At 39.1% G+C, this 20,076-nt stretch overlaps 1 protein-coding gene across 1 annotated transcript in view; it reads right to left on the bottom strand.

Moving 5' to 3' along the window:
- The window catches only part of adgrb2 (adhesion G protein-coupled receptor B2), a 344,844-nt gene that overhangs the window by 82,524 nt on the left and 242,244 nt on the right, over positions 1-20,076 (bottom strand). Inside the window, exons 17-18 of the mRNA XM_041809355.1 lie at positions 3,780-3,883; positions 3,324-3,426 (exon numbers count right to left, since the gene is read on the bottom strand). Coding sequence (XP_041665289.1) covers positions 3,324-3,426; positions 3,780-3,883 — 207 coding nt within the window. The remainder of the gene's footprint in view (positions 1-3,323; positions 3,427-3,779; positions 3,884-20,076) is intronic.

Genomic DNA, 20,076 nt, shown 5'->3' with positions numbered 1-20,076 from the left:
AAGCTACATAAGTTTACATAGTTTACGTAGCTATTTCGGGAGTTTTGCTTTAGCTACATTAGATACATAGCTACTTAAGCTACATTAGTTTACATAGTTTACGTAGCTGTTTTGGGAGTTTTGCTTTAGCTACATTAGATACATAGCTACTTAAGCTACATTAGTTTACATAGTTTACGTAGCTGTTTTGGGAGTTTTGCTTTAGCTACATTAGATACATAGCTACTTAAGCTACATTAGTTTACATAGTTTACGTAGCTGTTTTGGGAGTTTTGCTTTAGCTACATTAGATACATAGCCACTTAAACTACATTAGTTTACATAGTTTACGTAGCTGTTTTGGGAGTTTTGCTTTAGCTACATTAGATACATAGCTACTTAAGCTACATTAGTTTACATAGTTTACGTAGCTGTTTTGGGAGTTTTGCTTTAGCTACATTAGATACATAGCTAATTAAGCTACATTAGTTTACATAGTTTACGTAGCTGTTTTGGGAGTTTTGCTTTAGCTACATTAGATACATAGCCACTTAAACTACATTAGTTTACATAGTTTACGTAGCTGTTTTGGGAGTTTTGCTTTAGCTACATTAGATACATAGCTAATTAAGCTACATTAGTTTACATAGTTTATGTAGCTGTTTTGGGAGTTTTGCTTTAGCTACATTAGATACATAGCCACTTAAACTACATTAGTTTACATAGTTTACGTAGCTATTTTGGGAGTTTTGCTTTAGCTACATTAGATACATAGCTACTTAAGCTACATTAGTTTACATAGTTTACGTAGCTGTTTTGGGAGTTTTGCTTTAGCTACATTAGATACATAGCTACTTAAGCTACATTAGTTTACATAGTTTACGTAGCTGTTTTGGGAGTTTTGCTTTAGCTACATTAGACACATAGCCACTTAAACTACATTAGTTTACATAGTTTACGTAGCTATTTTGGGAGTTTTGCTTTAGCTACATTAGATACATAGCTACTTAAGCTGCATTAGTTTACATAGTTTACGTAGCTGTTTTGGGAGTTTTGCTTTAGCTACATTAGATACATAGCTACTTAAGCTACATTAGTTTACATAGTTTACGTAGCTGTTTTGGGAGTTTTGCTTTAGCTACATTAGATACATAGCTAATTAAGCTACATTAGTTTACATAGTTTACGTAGCTGTTTTGGGAGTTTTGCTTTAGCTACATGAGATACATAGCCACTTAAACTACATTAGTTTACATAGTTTACGTAGCTGTTTTGGGAGTTTTGCTTTAGCTACATTAGATACATAGCTAATTAAGCTACATTAGTTTACATAGTTTACGTAGCTGTTTTGGGAGTTTTGCTTTAGCTACATTAGATACATAGCCACTTAAACTACATTAGTTTACATAGTTTACGTAGCTATTTTGGGAGTTTTGCTTTAGCTACATTAGATACATAGCTACTTAAGCTACATTAGTTTACATAGTTTACGTAGCTGTTTTGGGAGTTTTGCTTTAGCTACATTAGATACATAGCTACTTAAGCTACATTAGTTTACATAGTTTACGTAGCTGTTTTGGGAGTTTTGCTTTAGCTACATTAGACACATAGCCACTTAAACTACATTAGTTTACATAGTTTACGTAGCTATTTTGGGAGTTTTGCTTTAGCTACATTAGATACATAGCTACTTAAGCTGCATTAGTTTACATAGTTTACGTAGCTGTTTTGGGAGTTTTGCTTTAGCTACATTAGATACATAGCCACTTAAACTACATTAACTATGTAACTTGCATACAGCTGCGTTTGAATGTTTCCTGTTAGCAGACTGCAAACTCAGCTTTATTAAATGTTTTGTAATCAAGTTTCTAACTTTAACCTTTGGGTATCCTAACCGTTATCCCTTACTTTAACCCAGTGGTTCCCAGACTTTTCTGCTGTGCCCCCCTTTGGCAGATAAAACTATTTACATGTCAACATGTAAAAATTTCAGGCACCACTTTTGCTAACATTTTCATTTGTTTTAAATTAACCATAACATGAAACCTCAAACCTCATTTTGTAAAAATAACAACAACCATGACCTTAAATAGAGTGTTTAAAAATCCAACTCTCAGAAGTTGAACAACACCTCAAAATTAAGATTTAGTGAACATGTTTAAGGTTTATACTTCCAGTCCTGTGATTCTTTCATTGACTACCGTGGGCTTTTTTAGTGCTACAGATCTTCTTGAGTCTTGTACAGCTGTGAGTCTACCACTCTCAGTTCATTTTCAGTGTGTGAGGCAGTGAGGCAACAGCATAAAAACGTTTCTCACACAGGTTGGATGTTGCAAAAGGGAAAAGTGCAGCCAGGGCTTTACTGCCTTTTAGTGGGCACTCCTTTTCCACTTCAATCAAAAATGAGGGACAATGTCTTGGACTTGAACTGCAGCCGTATCACTGAATCTGAAGTGACATCCATAAACTGCACGCCTTCCACTGTGCTGAAGTCATCAGCTAATGCTGCTTAGACTTGCCTCCCTTGCCTCGCCACCCCACTTATCATGGCACTTCAGCCCCCTGGGAGTGCAGACACCCCAATTTGGGAACTACTGCCCTAACCCAGAGCAGACCCCTCTCAGCCAAACCAAAGTGCATTGAGAAGGAATATAATTAATCATGACTAACCCCTATAAAGCTCTAGCAACAATGTTTTAATTGCTGAAATGCTAAATGAGTATGCTTCAGGCAGAACTTTGCTTCATTGATGTTTAAATAGCAATGATTTACAGAAGTGTCAAGAACGGCCAAGATGTAAATCTACAAAATTACAAACAGTTTATTGTCTTTTTGAATTGATTGTTGGATGGGAAGGGCAAGAAAATTTTCCTTATTAAAGCGATTGGCAAGCTAATGAAAGCTGAAAATAAGTGGATCACTGTCAGCTGTAAGTCAGTGTTCTGAGGCCGTATTGATAGTTTAAAGACAGTCATATTGATCATGTTAACAGTATTTGATGGCAAGATTAGGAGGCGTTTCTTCAATGCCGCAAAATTGGCTAGAAACTTTCCTTCACTCAAAAGAATAAAAGTATAACTGGCTGAAACACAAAGGTGGCAGCCAAGACCATCAGCTCTTCAATGTACAGCAGTAGGAAGCCTTTCTTGGCTCTGTGAGTCTGCAATAATGCATGAAAGCTATGAATAATGCTGGTTTTCCCTTGATAAAAAGCTAGAGTCTTGAAATCTGCTAATGAATGAAATCAGCTCATTATTGCCAGAAAACTTGTGTTTTTATGCCAAGATAACAAGAAAATACATGGATGCATGCACTCTTAGGGGTGTCTATCATTATCTCCTTACCTTGCTAAGCGTTTGCGATTGTCCCACCAAAATCAATAAATTGGAGGCCAAGATAGAGAGGCAAAAATTCACCAGGATGATGGATCTCTCCGATCGTATATACCTACAGAGCAGAGGGCGAGAGACAGCGACAGAGAGAGAGAGAAGACAGACATGTGCGATAAGTGTTAATGACAGATTGATGGACTGATCTTTTTGGACATTGCAGAGCCATTAGCTTCATTTCGCCATCTGTCATGTGTGTTACCAAAAATCTAATCACCATCCCCTGCTGCAGTTGAACCATTTGTTTCTTATTAGGCCTCATTGGAGTGTTGGCACAGCGGAGCACGACCATAAAATGCACTTTTTTATGTACTGGCAGGAGTGGCAAACTGTGAGAAAAATCACTGCTGACTGTGCAGGGGGGATGTAAGGACAGGCATGGCATCATCAAGTATTCACATGTGCATGTACCTCCAGAAGGCAGCGTAGATTAGCAGCAGGATGAGCAGAGCGGTGCAGGAGACCCCACAGCCCACCATGAGGGGCACAGAGGGCATGCTGGTCGGACCCATGTCCTGAAAGAAAGGAAAGAGCAATAAGATACTTACTAGAGGACATTTTCCCACCTTGCTAGACAAAGCCTTTTGAATTTCAACAAAAGAATCACAGGTTATTTTACAAGCAGTGCCAGTCTGAGCATAGCCACCTTCTGTCATGTGAAGTATTTCAAAGGGAAATGGAATATGTGGTGGGATAAAGCAAGATGAGGGATTTAAATCAAATCAAATCAGACTGGATGAGATCACTCAAAGTGCTTGGGCTTTGTTTTGCAGAGTGATATCTAAACAAACTCTTCCTGCTTGGATATAACTTCAGCTTTATATGTTGGGCAGGATTAGCTTTGGCCTCAAATCTCATCTGATAGAATGAAGTGACGCTAGCCTGGTGGGCCATGAGATCACACAGTGGCCATAGGGTCACGATTGGCTTACAGAAACATCACTGCAGACCTTTAAAGTCCTGGACAAGGGGTTTCACAATGACAGTGATGGATGAATTTAGGTTAAACATGTGCACTCAATGTAACACATCAGACATACGAATAAAGAGCACAGATACTTCCCAGCTGAAGAGGATGACACCTCATAGCTCAGCATTGGATTTGAATTGCATGAAGCAGCTTCCTTCTCTCCTCTGTCAGATAGTAAACAAGTGGGAGATGCACAACAGGCAACCCAAAACTGTGTTTTTAGAAGCATCCAGGACAGAAAAAACAGAGGACTTGAAAACTATTCTGGTATTGCACAAACACACACACACACAGACACACAAAAAAATAAAAAAAAATCTCAGGCTCCAGTAGGAAAGTACAAGATCTGATATTCAAAGCTCACCAAACTGTAGCAATTAAAGCCAAACAGGGTTTTATACTAACATGTGCATGCTAATTCCTAGTAGGTGAATCAATCAGCTAGCTACAACAAAGTTTTTAACTTCTGGGCATTTAGAGAGACAAATTCTACAAGAAAATCGTGTAAAAGAAAAGACACAGGGAATGAACAACCAAACAATCTTGAATTAGTAGATAAATGAAGTTCTCTGTGATAGACAAAGCACTTTAGCTCTTCTCTAACACATGAATATTATATTTTTTAAGGAGGTGAGGTTATTTATTAGTATTTCATTACCCTGCTGTATACAAGGATGCTGACTGTCTCAGCCAGAGAGACTGACCCTGGGTGTAAGGCCACAATTCCTAAAAAAAAGTGGTCTAGAATTCAAATAAAACAGAATAACAACACTTTGCACGCAGTTGACCTTTTATAATTAATTTGAAATAGAATAAGGAAAGCATGTCAAATAGAAACAGAGATCATCTATTAATTTTGAAAAAAAAAAAAGTCTGTTTTTGAAGTTAAGGCCAATAGGTTTGGGCTAGCTCATGTTTGGAGTGTTGAAATCTCAGTGTGAAACATTTCTGCCTGCTGCACAGTAATCACTGCTGATGTTCCTTTGCTCAAAGTTCTGATGGATTAATGATATTTTTGTTGTCAGACACTTCTGCACCATGAATGAAGTTATCCACTGAGTTAGTCACTTCCCACCTATGGCAAAGGATGGTTTACAGTCAGTCTTAATTTTGGCAGCTATTTTTAATTTTAGTCTTAGTTTTAGTCTTCAAATGAAATGTATTTTAGTTTTTGTCACATTTTATTCATGTCTATCCTTTTTAGTTTTAGTCTAGTTTTAGTCAACATAAACATAAAACATTTAAGTCCATAAAAAGCCCTCACATTTTAGTCTTTACTTTTAGTCCAAGCATTTATTTTCTTGCCTAAATCTGGTACCAAATCATGGTGTGTTCTATGCCCTTTGCTAAACCTGGGGTCCCTGCTTTCTACAGCTGAGGCAAAAGAGACACACTGCATTATTTTTTGACAGATTCACCACAGTGGAGAAATATCACAGATTTTGAATGTCTGACGGCAACTACATTACATTTTAGTCCAGTTTTAGTCATCTTGATGAAAACTACATTTAGTTTTTGTCAGTTTTAGTCATCACAGATCTGTTTTTGTTAGTCTTAGTCTAGTTTCAGTCACGGAAAAAAAGGCTGTCGACGAACATTTTTAGTCATAGTTTTAGTCGACAAAATTAACACTGTGGAAACCAGGGGTGTCAAACTCATACTGAGTCCGGAGCCAGATTTGCTCCAGTGAAACGTCCTGAGGCCGGACCTTGTAGGCCAAAAGTGTCAAAGTCAATCATGAATTCTGAATTAAGGCCTAACCCAAGAACCTAAAAAGGTCAACATTTAAACATGAACTGTCAACCTCATTTTCACCAGAAGTAAAATATATACTAAAAAAATTACTGATATTAAATCACTGAGATGAAAAAAGTCAAAATTATCAAAGTATGAGATCAAAACTCGAAAATGTGTTCATGTTTTTTAAAAGGCAAATATATGAGAAAGTCAAAATCACAATTTTAAAAGGTAAAAATATGATTAAGAGTTTTAAATTGTGAATCTTGTAGTTAAAATATGATATGAAAAGGACAAAACATGAAAAAATTAAAATCATGATTTAAGTCAGAATTGCAAGATGCAAAATTGAAAACGATCAAATGATATAATTTTTTCCTACCTTCCTGATTTTTTATCTAATTAGTTTTACTCTTTACTTTTTCAGATTTTTGTAATTACACAATTATAATAGAAAGATTGTATGATCTTGCGGGCTGGATTTGGCCCCCGGGCCTTGAGTTTGACACCCCTGGTTTAAAGTAAATGTTGATGTGCTGCTTATCATCTAGGTTGTGTCTTGGCTCTGCCTTGTCTATCTGCTCAATCCTTGCCAGAGGATAAATGGCTTTGCCTCAGGTGTCTAATATAAGATGGAAATCTTTATTAGGTATGAAAAGTGCATTGCAATGTGTCAATAATTTTAGTTCCAAATACGTCAAATTTATACCTGACGTGAAGAAAATAACGCAGTGTTGTGTTAAAAGTACACTTTAATGTGTAAAAAAACAACACAGTGAGTGTTACAAATTTAACCCTTTCCAAATTGTAAATCAACACTGTTGATTTTGATATGACTGACATAAGATTTCAGCTCTTCATCAGCTATCCAGGGTCTCTTCTGTTTAAATTCACCCTTTACTCTCTGTAGATAAGCTGTGGTTCCATGACTGAAAAATGAAGTCAGTGTGGAAGTGCAAAAAACTGCAGTTCCACAAGTTTCCTCTTGAAGCTCGCAGTCATAAATATCTTTGTTAAAATGCCAGCTTTTACACCAGAATAAACTTGTTTGTAGCCTGCAGTTCATAAAATGATTTAGGTCAAAATCACACACTGTATCAGGTTTAATTTTTCAAATATGACACCCAGTTTGATTTAAACATGTAAGGATATCAAGTTGCCCACAATTAGGGGCATGGCTGATATGACTGCAAGTCAGCGTAGCTACCCCACCTCTTTGTCCTGTTACTAAGTTGATCTAAAGTAGTGTTTGTCAAAATGTTCTGTCTAAAGTGCACCAAAGCTCAAGCCAGAATTTCATAATACGCCATTTAAATACCAGTGCATTAATCCACTATAGAAGTTGTTACAGTATCTTTAGTCGCTGTATAGTTGTATGGTTGGACAAATTCCCACAGCACACAAAAACTTTTCTCAAGGCACGCCAAAGCGCTTTGGAAACCACTGATCTAAAGTTAGTCAAGATGGCATTTTAAATATGGCAGCTGCAGTAGGTTGGACTCAAAAGCCTTTTTCACGACACTGATGCTTCGCCCAATATGTTCTACAGTCCACAGGTTAGACACTGCTATGCTTAAATAAGCAAAGAGGCTATGCTTTTGGCATATGTTGCTCTAAAACCTGCATATACTATTGGGCATATGTGCCATATAGACCGATGCACACCCATACCATCACTGATGCTGGCTTTTGAACTAATAAGAAGCCAGATGGTCTGTCAGTCTGTTTTTATTTACATCTAACACAGCGTCCAAACTTTTTTAGGAACTAAGGTTTTACTAGTTCATTGCTGCATGGCTGGCATGAAAAAAAAGCCAGTTGAAAACATACAGTAGATATCAGTGGGGTTAGGGTTGGGATAAATGGGGAATGAATAAGGGATAAGGAAGGAAAACAAGGGAATTTGAGGATAATTTGGTAAAAAAGTGGGGAATAAGAAGGAAGACAGAGTTACATGGTAAAAAAAATATGGGGAATTAGGGATTAATGAGGGGGGAATGGGATAGAATGGAGAATAAAGAGGCAAAAGAGAGGAATAAGGGAGGATTGTGGGGGGACTGAGGGGTTGAAGTGGCCAACAAATATGATGCACTTTACCTTTAATGGAATATGTTTTGTTTTAGAGTGGATGCCTTTCAAAGCACTTTATCATGTCCCAGTTTTAATCACCAACATTTTTTTTTTTTACATTTTAATGCTAGTTTCTGATGTACCTTGTCCTAAATTGTGTATCAGTTTTGTTATTCATTGTTTTATCTTGAAACATAAAAGTTCTGCGAAACAAATTTACTGTTGAATGTACTAATAAAGACACTTTGAACCTTAAACAAATGAGGAATACATAGGGAATAAGTGGTAAACAACTGAAGAATAAATGATACACAACTGGAACTGAAATAGGAATAAGAAGGGGGTACGGGGGGAATAAAAGAGGATTAGGTCAGGTATAGGGGCATATGGCGGTTCAGCACTTTGCACTCTCTCCAGGTATCTTCCAACACATGCCATCACCCCCAGTGTCTGAGCCAGGACGTCCAGAATGTGGTGAGCTGGATCAGGCAAAGAAAGGCACACCAGATGCTTGTTTTTGTATCAGGCAGCTGACCCCTCCCATCATCACTCTCCTGAGATGATCTACAACTCCCACACTCTCAGCATTCACAGACACTGATTCGATTCCAGGATACAAAGAATCCCCAAACGCCTGGATCTTTGTTTTCATCCAGGAATAAGGGGGGAATAGGTAGAGTTGTTCCGATTCCGATACCAGTGTCGGAAATACGTCCGATACTGCTTAAAACGCAGGTACTGGTATCGGCGAGTCCACAAGCTTATGCACAGATCCAATACGGTTTGGCCTAACTTTGTATTTTGCTTCATATAGCCATGCTACATGTTATCGCTATAAACAGGAAGTCAAATCTCCTTTGCTGCTAGAAAACACTGCATGCATGAGCTACCATTTTTACAGCAGCTAAGAAGAATCAAAGAACCAACTGCAACAACAAAGAATGGTAACTGCGTGACATTTTCTCTCTGAATGTGATCGTGAACATGCCTCCCAGGCCGGTGCTGTCGTACACAACAAGAAGTGACACAGTTTATCAAAAGTTAAACAACTTCTGTACCATAAATCAAAGCCTCTCACTTGTTTTGTCTCTTGAAGCTAGCCGTTGTACCTTCCAGTTGACGCTATTGTCGCCGTTGGATCCCCTGTGGCAGCATTTTCAGCGAGCCTGTAACTGGTGTGACTTCTGGGGACTTTAATGATTAAATCCACACCAGAAAACCTGATACTGAATGTCTTTTTATTAAGTTTAATCCAATTACAGTCTTCTAATACCGCTAGCTTGAATGCTAACCGTCACATTGTTGACCCATTGTGAGGGTCTGTTTGCCAATGCCAGGCTGTTTCCGTAATCACATCATGCTCCCTGAATAGAGCATGGTGGAGAGAGGGGGTTATTGGATTATTGTTATTTTAATATTACATAGTAAAACTCAATAATCAGCAGAAAAAAGAACAACTTTAGGGCCACAGAGATGCAGAGATGATTCTATTTTTTGAGCCATGTTCTGACAGGTCTAAAACAATTTGCTAGTCTGCACAGTCCAGAAAGTTCACACCGGCATCGAATTGGTACTCAGTATCGGCCGATACTCAACACCTTTGGATCAGACTCAGGGAGGAAAAAAAATGGTATCTCTCTAGAAATAAGATGGGAAAAAGGGGGGATAAAGAGGGTAATGAAGGACAAAACTGAGAAACAACTGGGAATAGAGGGGGAAAAAGAAGATGGAATACATGGTTAAAAAATGGGGAGAAAGGCTGGAATAAAGAGGGGGTATGAGAGGAAAACCAGGGGGAAAAAGGGGGCAAGGGTAAGCCATAAAACCTAACTGCTAGTTTTAGTGTTTGTTTTTTTTTTAAATGTGTTCAGTTCTTACCTGTGCTAATTGACATACACTATATTGCCAAAAATATTCACTCACCCATCCAAATAATTGAAACCAGGTGTTCCAATCACTTCCATGGCCACAGGTGTATAAAATCAAGCACCTAGGCATGACACACTGTTTCTACAAACATTTGTGAAAGAACAGGTCGCTCTCAGCAGAAATTTCCTCGCTCTTAAATATTCCACAGTCAACTGTCAGTGGTATTATTACAAAGTGGAAGCAACTGGAAACGACAGCAACTCAGCCACCAAGTAGTAGGCCACATAAAATGATGGTGCGGGGTCAGCGGATGCTGAGGCCCATAGTGCGCAGAGGTGGCCAACTTTCTGCAGAGTCAATTGCGACAGACCTCCAAACTTCACGTGGCCTTCAGATTAACTCAAGAACAGTGTGTAGAGAGCTTCTTGGAATAGGTTTCCATGGCCGAGCAGCTGCATCCAAGTCATACATCACCAAGTGTATGCAGTGGTGTAAAGCACGCCGCCACTGGACTCTAGAGCAGTGGAGACGCGTTCTCTGGAGTGACGAATCGTGCGTCTCCATCTGGCAATCTGATGGATGAGTCTGGGATTGGCGGTTGCCAGGAGAACGGTACTTGTCTGACTGCACTGTGCCAGTTGTAAAGTTTGGTGGAAGGAAGATTATGGTGTGGGGTTGTTTTTCAGGAGCTGGGCTTGGCCCCTTAGTTCCAGTCAAAGGAACTCTGAATGCTTCAGCATACCAAGAGATTTTGGAAAATTCCATGCTCCCAACTTTGTGGGAACAGTTTGGGGATGGCCCCTTCCTGTTCCAACATGACTGTGCACCAGTGCACAAAGCAAGGTCCATAAAGACATGGATGAGAGAGTTTGGTGTGGATGAACTTGACTGGCCTGCACAGAGTCCTGACCTCAACCTGCTAGAACACCTTTTGGATGAATTAGAGCGGAGACTGAGAGCCAGACCTGCTCGTCCAACATCAGTGTGTGACCTCACAATGCGCTTCTGGAAGAATGGTCAAAAATTCCCATAAACACACTCCTAAACCTTGTGGAAAGCCTTCCCAGAAGAGGTGAAGCTGTTATAGCTGCAAAGGGTGGACCGACGTCATATTAAACCCTATGGATTAAGAATAGTATGTCAAGTTCATATGCAAGTCAAGGCAGGTGAGCGAATACTTTTGGCAATATAGTGTAACTCCTGGTACACATCCTGTTTTGCACCTACATAATCCATCAACTCTGGCATTTCCTTATCGCTCATCCCTTTGATAGGCACTGCTAATTACTTGCTGCTAATTGTATGCAATTACCTTTAATTCAAACCATGAAATGTGGTTTGATGGAACATGGATAATAACACATAATTACACTTCTTCTGATGAAGCATGTTGACCACATTATTGTTGCCTGTACTATAGCTTCCATGTACAATCATGTACTAGGGAAAATTAACGTTTCTCCCTTGGTAACAGGCTAACTCCCCTCAAAGAGGAAGGGCACTTCTATCCTGCTGCGAGCCTATTTTATGCTCATTGTTTAATTTCACATGTACAAGGGGAAAAGCATGAGACCACGGAGGGTAATTAAACGATTTAGGTCACAACGTACAGTGCACCTCTGCTTCGCCTCTCTCCTGAGGTGCTCTTTTGAAAGGATGAGGAACAGACGAATGAAGCTACGGTGAGAGCCTGCATCCCGCCGTGTCCCAAATGGGCTAAATGTCGGCGTGCTTTTAAGTTCTCAATCACACAATTTACCTCAATTTACCTCCCAGAGTGGCTAACCTTCTCTTTTCTCCCCCAACATTAATCACTGCACCGTACAAGGTGTCTTTTACTGCAAACAAAGTGCATACTCGCACACAAAGGCACGTCCACTAAGATGCGCCAAGTAATTGAAAGTCAGACTTTAAGGTTTGCCTTTTCAAGATGAGTACAAGGCAGAGGAGGGAAAGTGAAAACAAGAGACTTTGGCAGGGAAAGCAAGCTGGAAAAAAAGGCATGATTCAGAGAGATGGAGTGGGAAGAGTTAAGGACAACTAAGAGAAAGCCGAGTGTGGGAGGAGGAAGGGGAGCAAAGAAAACGACAGCGAGTCAAAGCTTCTCTTTTTGTAGGTTTTCCCTGGCCCATCAAAGGCAGCCAATTTCTCCAGAGGAGTGTGGAATAGGCCGGAATACCAATACTGCACACATACAAACACAAGAGGGAAAAAAATGGAAGTAATCAGAAAAACCTCGCAAAGACTGAGAGATATGACAAGCATCTGATTCAAGAGAAGAGAACAGGCCCTTGAGGAGAGAGTGAAGGAGCAGGGAGTTGTTGTGTTTGATATTATGGAGAAGGGAAGGTCAAAGATGTGCAAGCATTTGTGAGTTTTCTGAGGTCTGACGGATCAAACGCGGATGATGCATGAGGGAAGACACTCTTACACAAGCCTGTTGAATCTCCCTTCCTCTCTCTTTCTCCATCTCTTTGTGTTGAATTGGACAAGCAATGGAATAAATCACACTCACTGGCTAAATATACATCTACACATTGTCCCTTAGCTCCTTATTGTGTCAATTTGTCTAACAGTGTTTCCTTAATTTGCTTGATTAGGTTATGCTTGTGTGTGATAAGATAAGGGCTCTAATTTCATAACGTGGAAGGAAATTAAAAAGTAAAGGAAACACCCACGCAAACAAACACAAACACAGCAGGCCCGAGGCTATGGTGTCACACGAATGCCCCGCTTTAGATAGATATTGTGATATTGTGTTGCTGTTAGAGAGAGGATGCTGAAAAAGGAGAGAGTACAGATTAGGAAAGAGTGTGCTGAGGCTCTGCTGTATATGGCCAGGCTCCCTTGGGCAGCTTGGCTACCATGTGATGGAGAAGATAGCTATTTTCAGCTCAGCAAGTTTAACCTACTTATCTCCTCTCACTGACACCCCTCCTCCCTGCTCTCCTACCTATCCTCCCTCTCCGTCTCGCCCTCTGTGTGTGTCTCCCATTCTTCCCACACTAGCTTTAGCTCTTACTCACATCTCAGCGGTGGGTCTTTCTGATGCACTGCTCCATGTCTATCTCACTACCGATTTAGCATCAGCTCATACATGCGCTTCTCCACTGGAAGGAAAACATGCAGATCATGGGAATAAGATTACACAATACTGCATTGCTTCTAATTATAGCCGCACTATTCTCCACTTTAAAAGAAGTACAAGGACTCAGAACATCTCAAAAAACAGACTGCATCAAGAGGAGTCTTATCTTTATGTCTCATAGGGTCTTCTTTTTTATATTATTGTAGATTTTTGAAAAGATGGGATGCTTGGAACCTGGCAGGAAAAAAAGTATTTGCAGCCTTTGCCTTAGAAAACATTCAACAAGAGTGCTATTGAACATTTCAAATCATAAAACATATCTGACATGTTTTATTCTTTTCAATGCAACGTTTTTAAATGTACTATAGCTTTGAGAAATTTACATCTGTTTCATATGATAGGTGCATAGGAAATGAATAAATCCTTTAAAAAATGCCTGCAAACTGTCTAAACTTCCAAAAATATCTTGGCAATATGATGGTGGGAAACTGATGTCTATGTTTTCTGCAAGTTACACAGTGAGTAGAAGTTTTCTCGCAAATTCTGCTCACTGAAAATAAGACATTGACCATTTTTTAACAGTGATGCTCCATTTTAAACATACTTGTATAACTCATTTTCATTCTGCTTATCCTGTTCTGGTTCACTGGAGCAGGTGCCAAGAGGCAGGACATCCTGAACCGGTCACCAGACAAGAAAATCAAGGGTTTACTTTCAATCACAACCATGGCCAATTTAGTAAGAAAGTCTTAAAATAAAATCTTAACCAGCATAATTGTTTTGGGCAGGATAGCTGAGGGGGTTAAACAGCTGACTTCGGTGCAGGAGATCATTGGATCAAATCCAAGTCAGGGCGTGAACAGCATCCAGTATGGGCCATTGAGCAAGGTCCTTAACCCCTGCAACACCTGTCTACCCGTCAGATGTTGCTTTGGATAAAAGCGTCTGCTATATGACATTGTAGCATAAATGTAAGTTGTGCAATAGTTGTGCACTTTGTCCACCTCTGCCACAAATTGCTCCCACTCAAGCATCAGTGGCATGTGAATGTGTGTGGATGGGTGCATAGGAATGGGATTAGTGACTGCTGGCTACTCTACACAGCATCCATCAGTGTTTAAATGTGGAGTGAATGGATGTGAATGGGTAAGTGTGACCGGTGTAAAACGTGCTTTGAGGAGCTGGAAAAGCCCTTCACGTGTCCATTCACCAATACCATTACCATATTAACCTATATATAAGTTAAATATTGTAAAACTTACTTTGGTGAATGCTGGATATGTAGCTAACTGTCAGTATCTGCAGCATACTAGCTTCATTTTAACTTTTGTCAGCATACTAATGCACTTCCTCCCACCAACACATGACTTGTACCATCGATCACTGTCTGAGCTACGCCGAAAATGTAGCATTGGGCAACCACTGGGCAATGTGGAGGATGTCACAACAATCAGAGGTGGAAAAAGTACCAAACTATTGTAGTCATGTAAAAGTACAGTTACTCTGGTTAAAGTTTACTAGAGTGGAAATTAAATTACTGGCCTATAAATCTACTCAAGAAAAATTCAAAAGTAAGTCATTTACAATTCACTCAAAGTGCTGAGAACTGAGTAGCTATATTTGATACCCACGGAGCTTTCATAGTGAATTATTACCGGTCATTAATGTGCAATAACAACAAGAAAATTTGAACCTCAAACCAGGATATTTATCATAAGGTGTGACCTAACCTAGAGTACAATGCAAAAGCTGTTTTGAGAAGGAATGGAATGGAATCATTCTCTCGCTATGTGCCTCTGACCGTCATGTGTTGAGAAAGCCAAACGACTGGTTGTTTTCATGTTATTGGCAGAAATCTCAGACTTCCTTGTTGTGGCTTTTAGTGTTCATTTTTCAAAAATCAGTACCTGATCCTTTTTAAAATTTAATTTAGTGCAATACTTCACGCAAAATATGCTTAAGTAACAGAGGAGATTTTCAGAAACTACTCAAAAAAGTACAAGTACACAAAAAAGCTACTCAGTTACAGTTAAATGTAATCGGTTATGTTCCACCCTTGACAACAATATGCAGACATTTAAAGTATTTAGACTGCTACGATGTTGTTTAAATACTATTTACCAACATACAAAATCAGCCTCTTGCCCTGTGACCCCCCAAGGCCCCTAATGGATAAGTGGTGTAGAAAATGGATAAACATATATAACAGATACCAGCTAAGATACCTTATTTGAATGCTGCTTTGTGAGTAACTGGTGAAATCTGCTTCAACTAAGGAGCTGTAATACATTTTGAGCCAGCTTGAAAATTATGGCCGAGCTAGCATACATGCAGGGGGTTGATTTTGTATGCATTTTTTCTAAGATTATTTTGGGACCTTTTTCCAGTTTATGGTCAGTGCAGCTTAGGAGAGACAGGAAATCTGGGATAAGAGAGTGGGTGAAAACATGCACTGAAATTGCACCAAGGTCAGGGCTTGATCCTGGAACTAGTGTGCTGAGGACTGTAGACTCACTGGGCTGGTGCCCACATACAAGGATTTGGTACATACAGAAAATTGCACACTGTGATTTTGGATTATGCTACATACTTGTGACATCAGCCTGAGTGGGGGTAATCTTTCAGGCCCACAGCCTCATAACCAGCCTGTCTGTCTCTGAAAAGCAGATTTTGTTGCAGTTTCCATCTGTATTTGTTAAAATAAATTTTTTACCTTAAATAAGACAGCTATTTTGGAGCTAATCTTGTAGGAGCAGGCAGTTTTACCGCTTCTATGGGCAATAAAAAAAAAAATACTGAGTGTCCCAAATGGTTCCAGATAGCTTATCCGGCAGGAAGCTTTATATTGTTTTCTTTTTCTTTTTTTTACAACACAATTTCTCATCTATCTATTTGTCAGGGACAATACATAAGCATCGCTGCATTTAATTACAGTGCAACCGATCCAATGTATAGAAGACTTCTAGTCATGGATAATTTGCAGTCCTTGTTAATAAAGTAACTGACAAAAATGGATGTGAAATTGAAGTTTATTGTTAAAATAAATGGTAAAAAAAAAACTCTCAGTGGATAAGCGACACGAATGTGGCACGCCTGGCACGAGACAAAACACATGCTCCAATCTCCTCAATGACAGAAAGCTCTCTTTTCACTAATAAACACTGAAGGTTTATAGGGCACTTATAGACATGACCAAGATCTTATTTATAACTCTCATCAAATATTTAGTAGTTCCCACTGATTATCAAATAGCTTTTTTTTTTATTAAACCCTTTGCCCTACATTCTATCTGCACACATTTGTGGATATTAAATACTATTTATGGTGAGTTTTTGATGTTAAGACATCCATGTAGGATGTGGGAATGCTTCGCCCCTTTTGAAATGCTGAGGAATGGCCTTTTGAAAACGTAACATATTTACCGTATGTGGTCATGTGCTTCTTTTGTCCTCTTACAGGTATAATTCATCCACACATGCAGAATGAACCACTGCAGAGACCTGGGCTCTACATCTTGCTAATAAAGTGTTTCTGCCTGTTTTGCTGTCATGGCACAAGGTAAATATTGCCTGCGATATGCTTCAACTGAATCAATTCATCCGACCCCGGAGGGTTCACCTTGACAAGCTCTGGCTTTGGTGGCCTCAAGACAGACCATAAGTCTTTCGTCAATTTGTGACAACTGGTAGAGCTGACATAGGGACTTAAAATGTAAAGTCATCATATCAAGTGCTGGCCATTTCCTTGGGAATTTTGACACATTTTGAAGTCAGAAAGCCTGCAGCCACAACAAGTACATTACAAATCCAAGAGCACAAACTGCTTCAAGGATTCCATTAAAAACAGTCATAGATGGGCTAAAAGACACCAAAACACTTTAAGATTTTAAAATGAGGTCACCACAAGAGCCCATTATTGTATAAATATTTGTTTGGGACAAATTTATTCTCCAACAGTTAAAAAAATTCCTCCACAGCCAAAACAAACCCATTTCTACTCCATTTCAAATAAGCCATTATTAAAGTAAATCTGCCACATCCCACCTACGCTCAGCCATTAAACCTCCCCAGCCGCAGACACAGCAAAATAATTTCACCTGTTTACTCCCTCATCATCTCCCTTGTCACTGACTCACCTTCAATTAATTTGACAAGGGATGCAAAGAATCTAATGTGATTCATGAGTCCCCCTCATAAATTTAAGCAGCCCTCGTCCTTTAATTACAGCTGACAGGCGCGACATATTTGCATACTGTAACCTTGTAGTCTGGCTTCATCTCGGGCAGGCCTTGTTTTCTTTTGAAACACTGTCTCCGGTTAAGTTATAATAAGTTAAAAATATGAGCTGCCATCTTGGAGCTCCTCCATCATCCCTGCCATCACTTCAAAGTCAAACAGACTCTTTGGACAGTAATAGTCTTCACAGTAACTTAAGTAATACAAGGAAGACCCACTGATATCATGAAACAGACAGGCTTAGTAAGCCTAGCAGGGGAGGGAAGATATTATTGATAAAATAGCGCGTATTTGTACTATTATTGTTGGCACTATCACGGTAATTATGTATTATCTAATGTGGATGGGTGGAAGCAGCAGCTGCCTTGGATTAGAGCCGGAATATTTTGAGCTCCCCCTGCTGACCAGCTGCAGTATAGGTCATGATTGCAGCTCCATGTTAACAGATGGGACATGAGTTAAATTATAAAGTTAAAATACACAAAAAAAAAAAAAACATGTTTTTTCCTAAACCCAACTTCTGTCAAAAGTTTGATAATATCATGCTGATTTATGTCAGAACATTGTATTAGTTGTTTTCTTTTGGATGCAAAAAAGATGGTTCAGTTGAAACAAACTTGAGGTAGTGTGGCTTGTTTGTGCTGTTGTTAAAGCTGTCAACCAAACAACTGGTTCATTACCACTGGAAAAGGTCAATCTCAGTCTGCTGTTATTTGGATTTTGTTGTGGGTTTTTTGTGGTAAGAATATAAACCAACCTCTATCTGACCTATACGTTTGGGACCAGACCAGCAACTGTAGCCAGACGAGTATGTGTTAAAAAACCAGAGGGAGACCTGATGGAGCTTTAGAAACACTTGCACAACTGTCTTTCTTCTTCCTCTGTCTGCACATGAAATATTACAAAGATAATGACCATCCAGGATTTCCCACACAGACTCCCAGGTAGGCTGTAAATGGACAATTTATTGATTCATTTTTGGGCTTGCTCTGCCCTCACTCTGACAGACATGTGGGCTTGTGAGTTAACCAACTGGTTGTTTTTCTACTCTTCTTTTAAATGCTGTACTGCTGTTAATAAACTATGTGATATGGCTATTAAATAATAAAACACATTAACTTTAAATTTTTGGTCACGTGCATGTGATCTGCAGTGTGTTGGAGTGGCACAAAAGATTTAGTGAAGGCAGAGAAGATGTCTATGACCATGAATCTTCTGGGCAACAAACTGAACAAATCATTCAGAAATATTGACGACTCAGTATAAGAATGATAGCAGATATTATCTCCATTGAGAAAGAGACTTTCTGGCAAATTTTGCATTAAAATTTGAACATGGCAAAGGTGTGCTAAAGCTGTCCCAAAACTTCTGACTTCTAATCAAAAGGAAAAACACAAGAAAATTTGTGAACATTTTTAAAGGAAGCTTAAACTGAGAACATCAGCACTCAAAATGGCTTTTAAAGCAGTTTATTTAGGGTAAGGGACAAAAAAAAGTTTATTGTTTGGAGGGTGCTCCTTTTGGCTTTTTGTCATTTTTAAAGGAAACCGAATTTTTATAGAAAGAGTGATTATATGCAATAAAAATTGGATCCTCCTGGGACAAAACGACAGCCATCTGCCACATCTTCACTAAGGATGAAGGAAGCATCACAAAGCTAGCCCAAATTCAAGGCCATGTTGATTGTTGTCTTTGACTTTAGAGTCGTTTTCACACCTGATAGTCTGGGGGTCTCCGTTCAGTTCAGGGCTCAAATTGCACTATCCTGTGGTTTGGGTCTTATTTGTGATGCACTTGGTTAAACGAACCAAACTGTCTAGAAAACGTCAAATTGTTATACGCCTCTGCACTCTTGCCCAAAACAAAGAGCAGTTAAAGAAAGAAAGGAAATGTAGAAGAAGATGAAACCAAAATTCTATCTCCTTCTGCCAGTCTTTTTTTTTACCACATAAAAAATGAAACAACACTGAACTTATGCTGGGATTGCTCTGGATTTCTGCTTTTGCCTTGGGGCATTATGAGCCATCAGAAGTGAGCTGTCCACCATGTTGTTCTTACCATAATACTAATGAATCAGTACTGAAGAAAAAGAAGAGCCAAAATGAGAGCAAGAGACTATGACGTGTTGCCATGTTGGCAGAGACAGCAATCAAGGGACTGATGTGTATTTGAGAATATTAAATGACAACTAGATCTGTAAATTATTGTGCTCTGTGCTCTGTATGCCATTTTCTTGCCTTTGGTTCACAAATAGGTCTGCTTGGAAGCAAACCAAAACCTCTGTTTTTCAGTACACTTGGTCCATGCCAGAGTTCATATAAGATTTTACACCACTCCAAACAAACCAGTAGTGTTATACTCAAGACCACACTATCCAAGACTAAGACTTACTCAAGACCAAGACTTCTGGGGGTTGAGACAGAGCCAAGACTGAGACTGAGACCGAGACAAAAAACATAAAAATCTACTGAAAAAACATGACAAAGTTAAACAGTTAAAGAGCCTTCTCTCTTTAGCTTTAGTTTTCTTTTTAATAAATTAAATGGATAAAATCTAAACAAATCTGTTTAAGTAACTTCTTGTAAAAATAAATCCCTGCATGTATTTAAAAGCCAATGACAAGTCTGGAGTTTTTAAATATCTGAAAATTAGATGTTTATCTAGATTTGTCACGTGAATGAGGCCTAAAGTAAGTGTGAGAGGTATTTCTGACGAGAAATAAGATGGACTGAAGTCCGA

The sequence above is a fragment of the Cheilinus undulatus genome, linkage group 16 (assembly GCF_018320785.1).
Source record: "Cheilinus undulatus linkage group 16, ASM1832078v1, whole genome shotgun sequence".
NCBI classification, from domain to species: Eukaryota; Metazoa; Chordata; class Actinopteri; order Labriformes; family Labridae; genus Cheilinus; species Cheilinus undulatus.
This window is presented reverse-complemented; position numbering and strand designations above follow the sequence as displayed.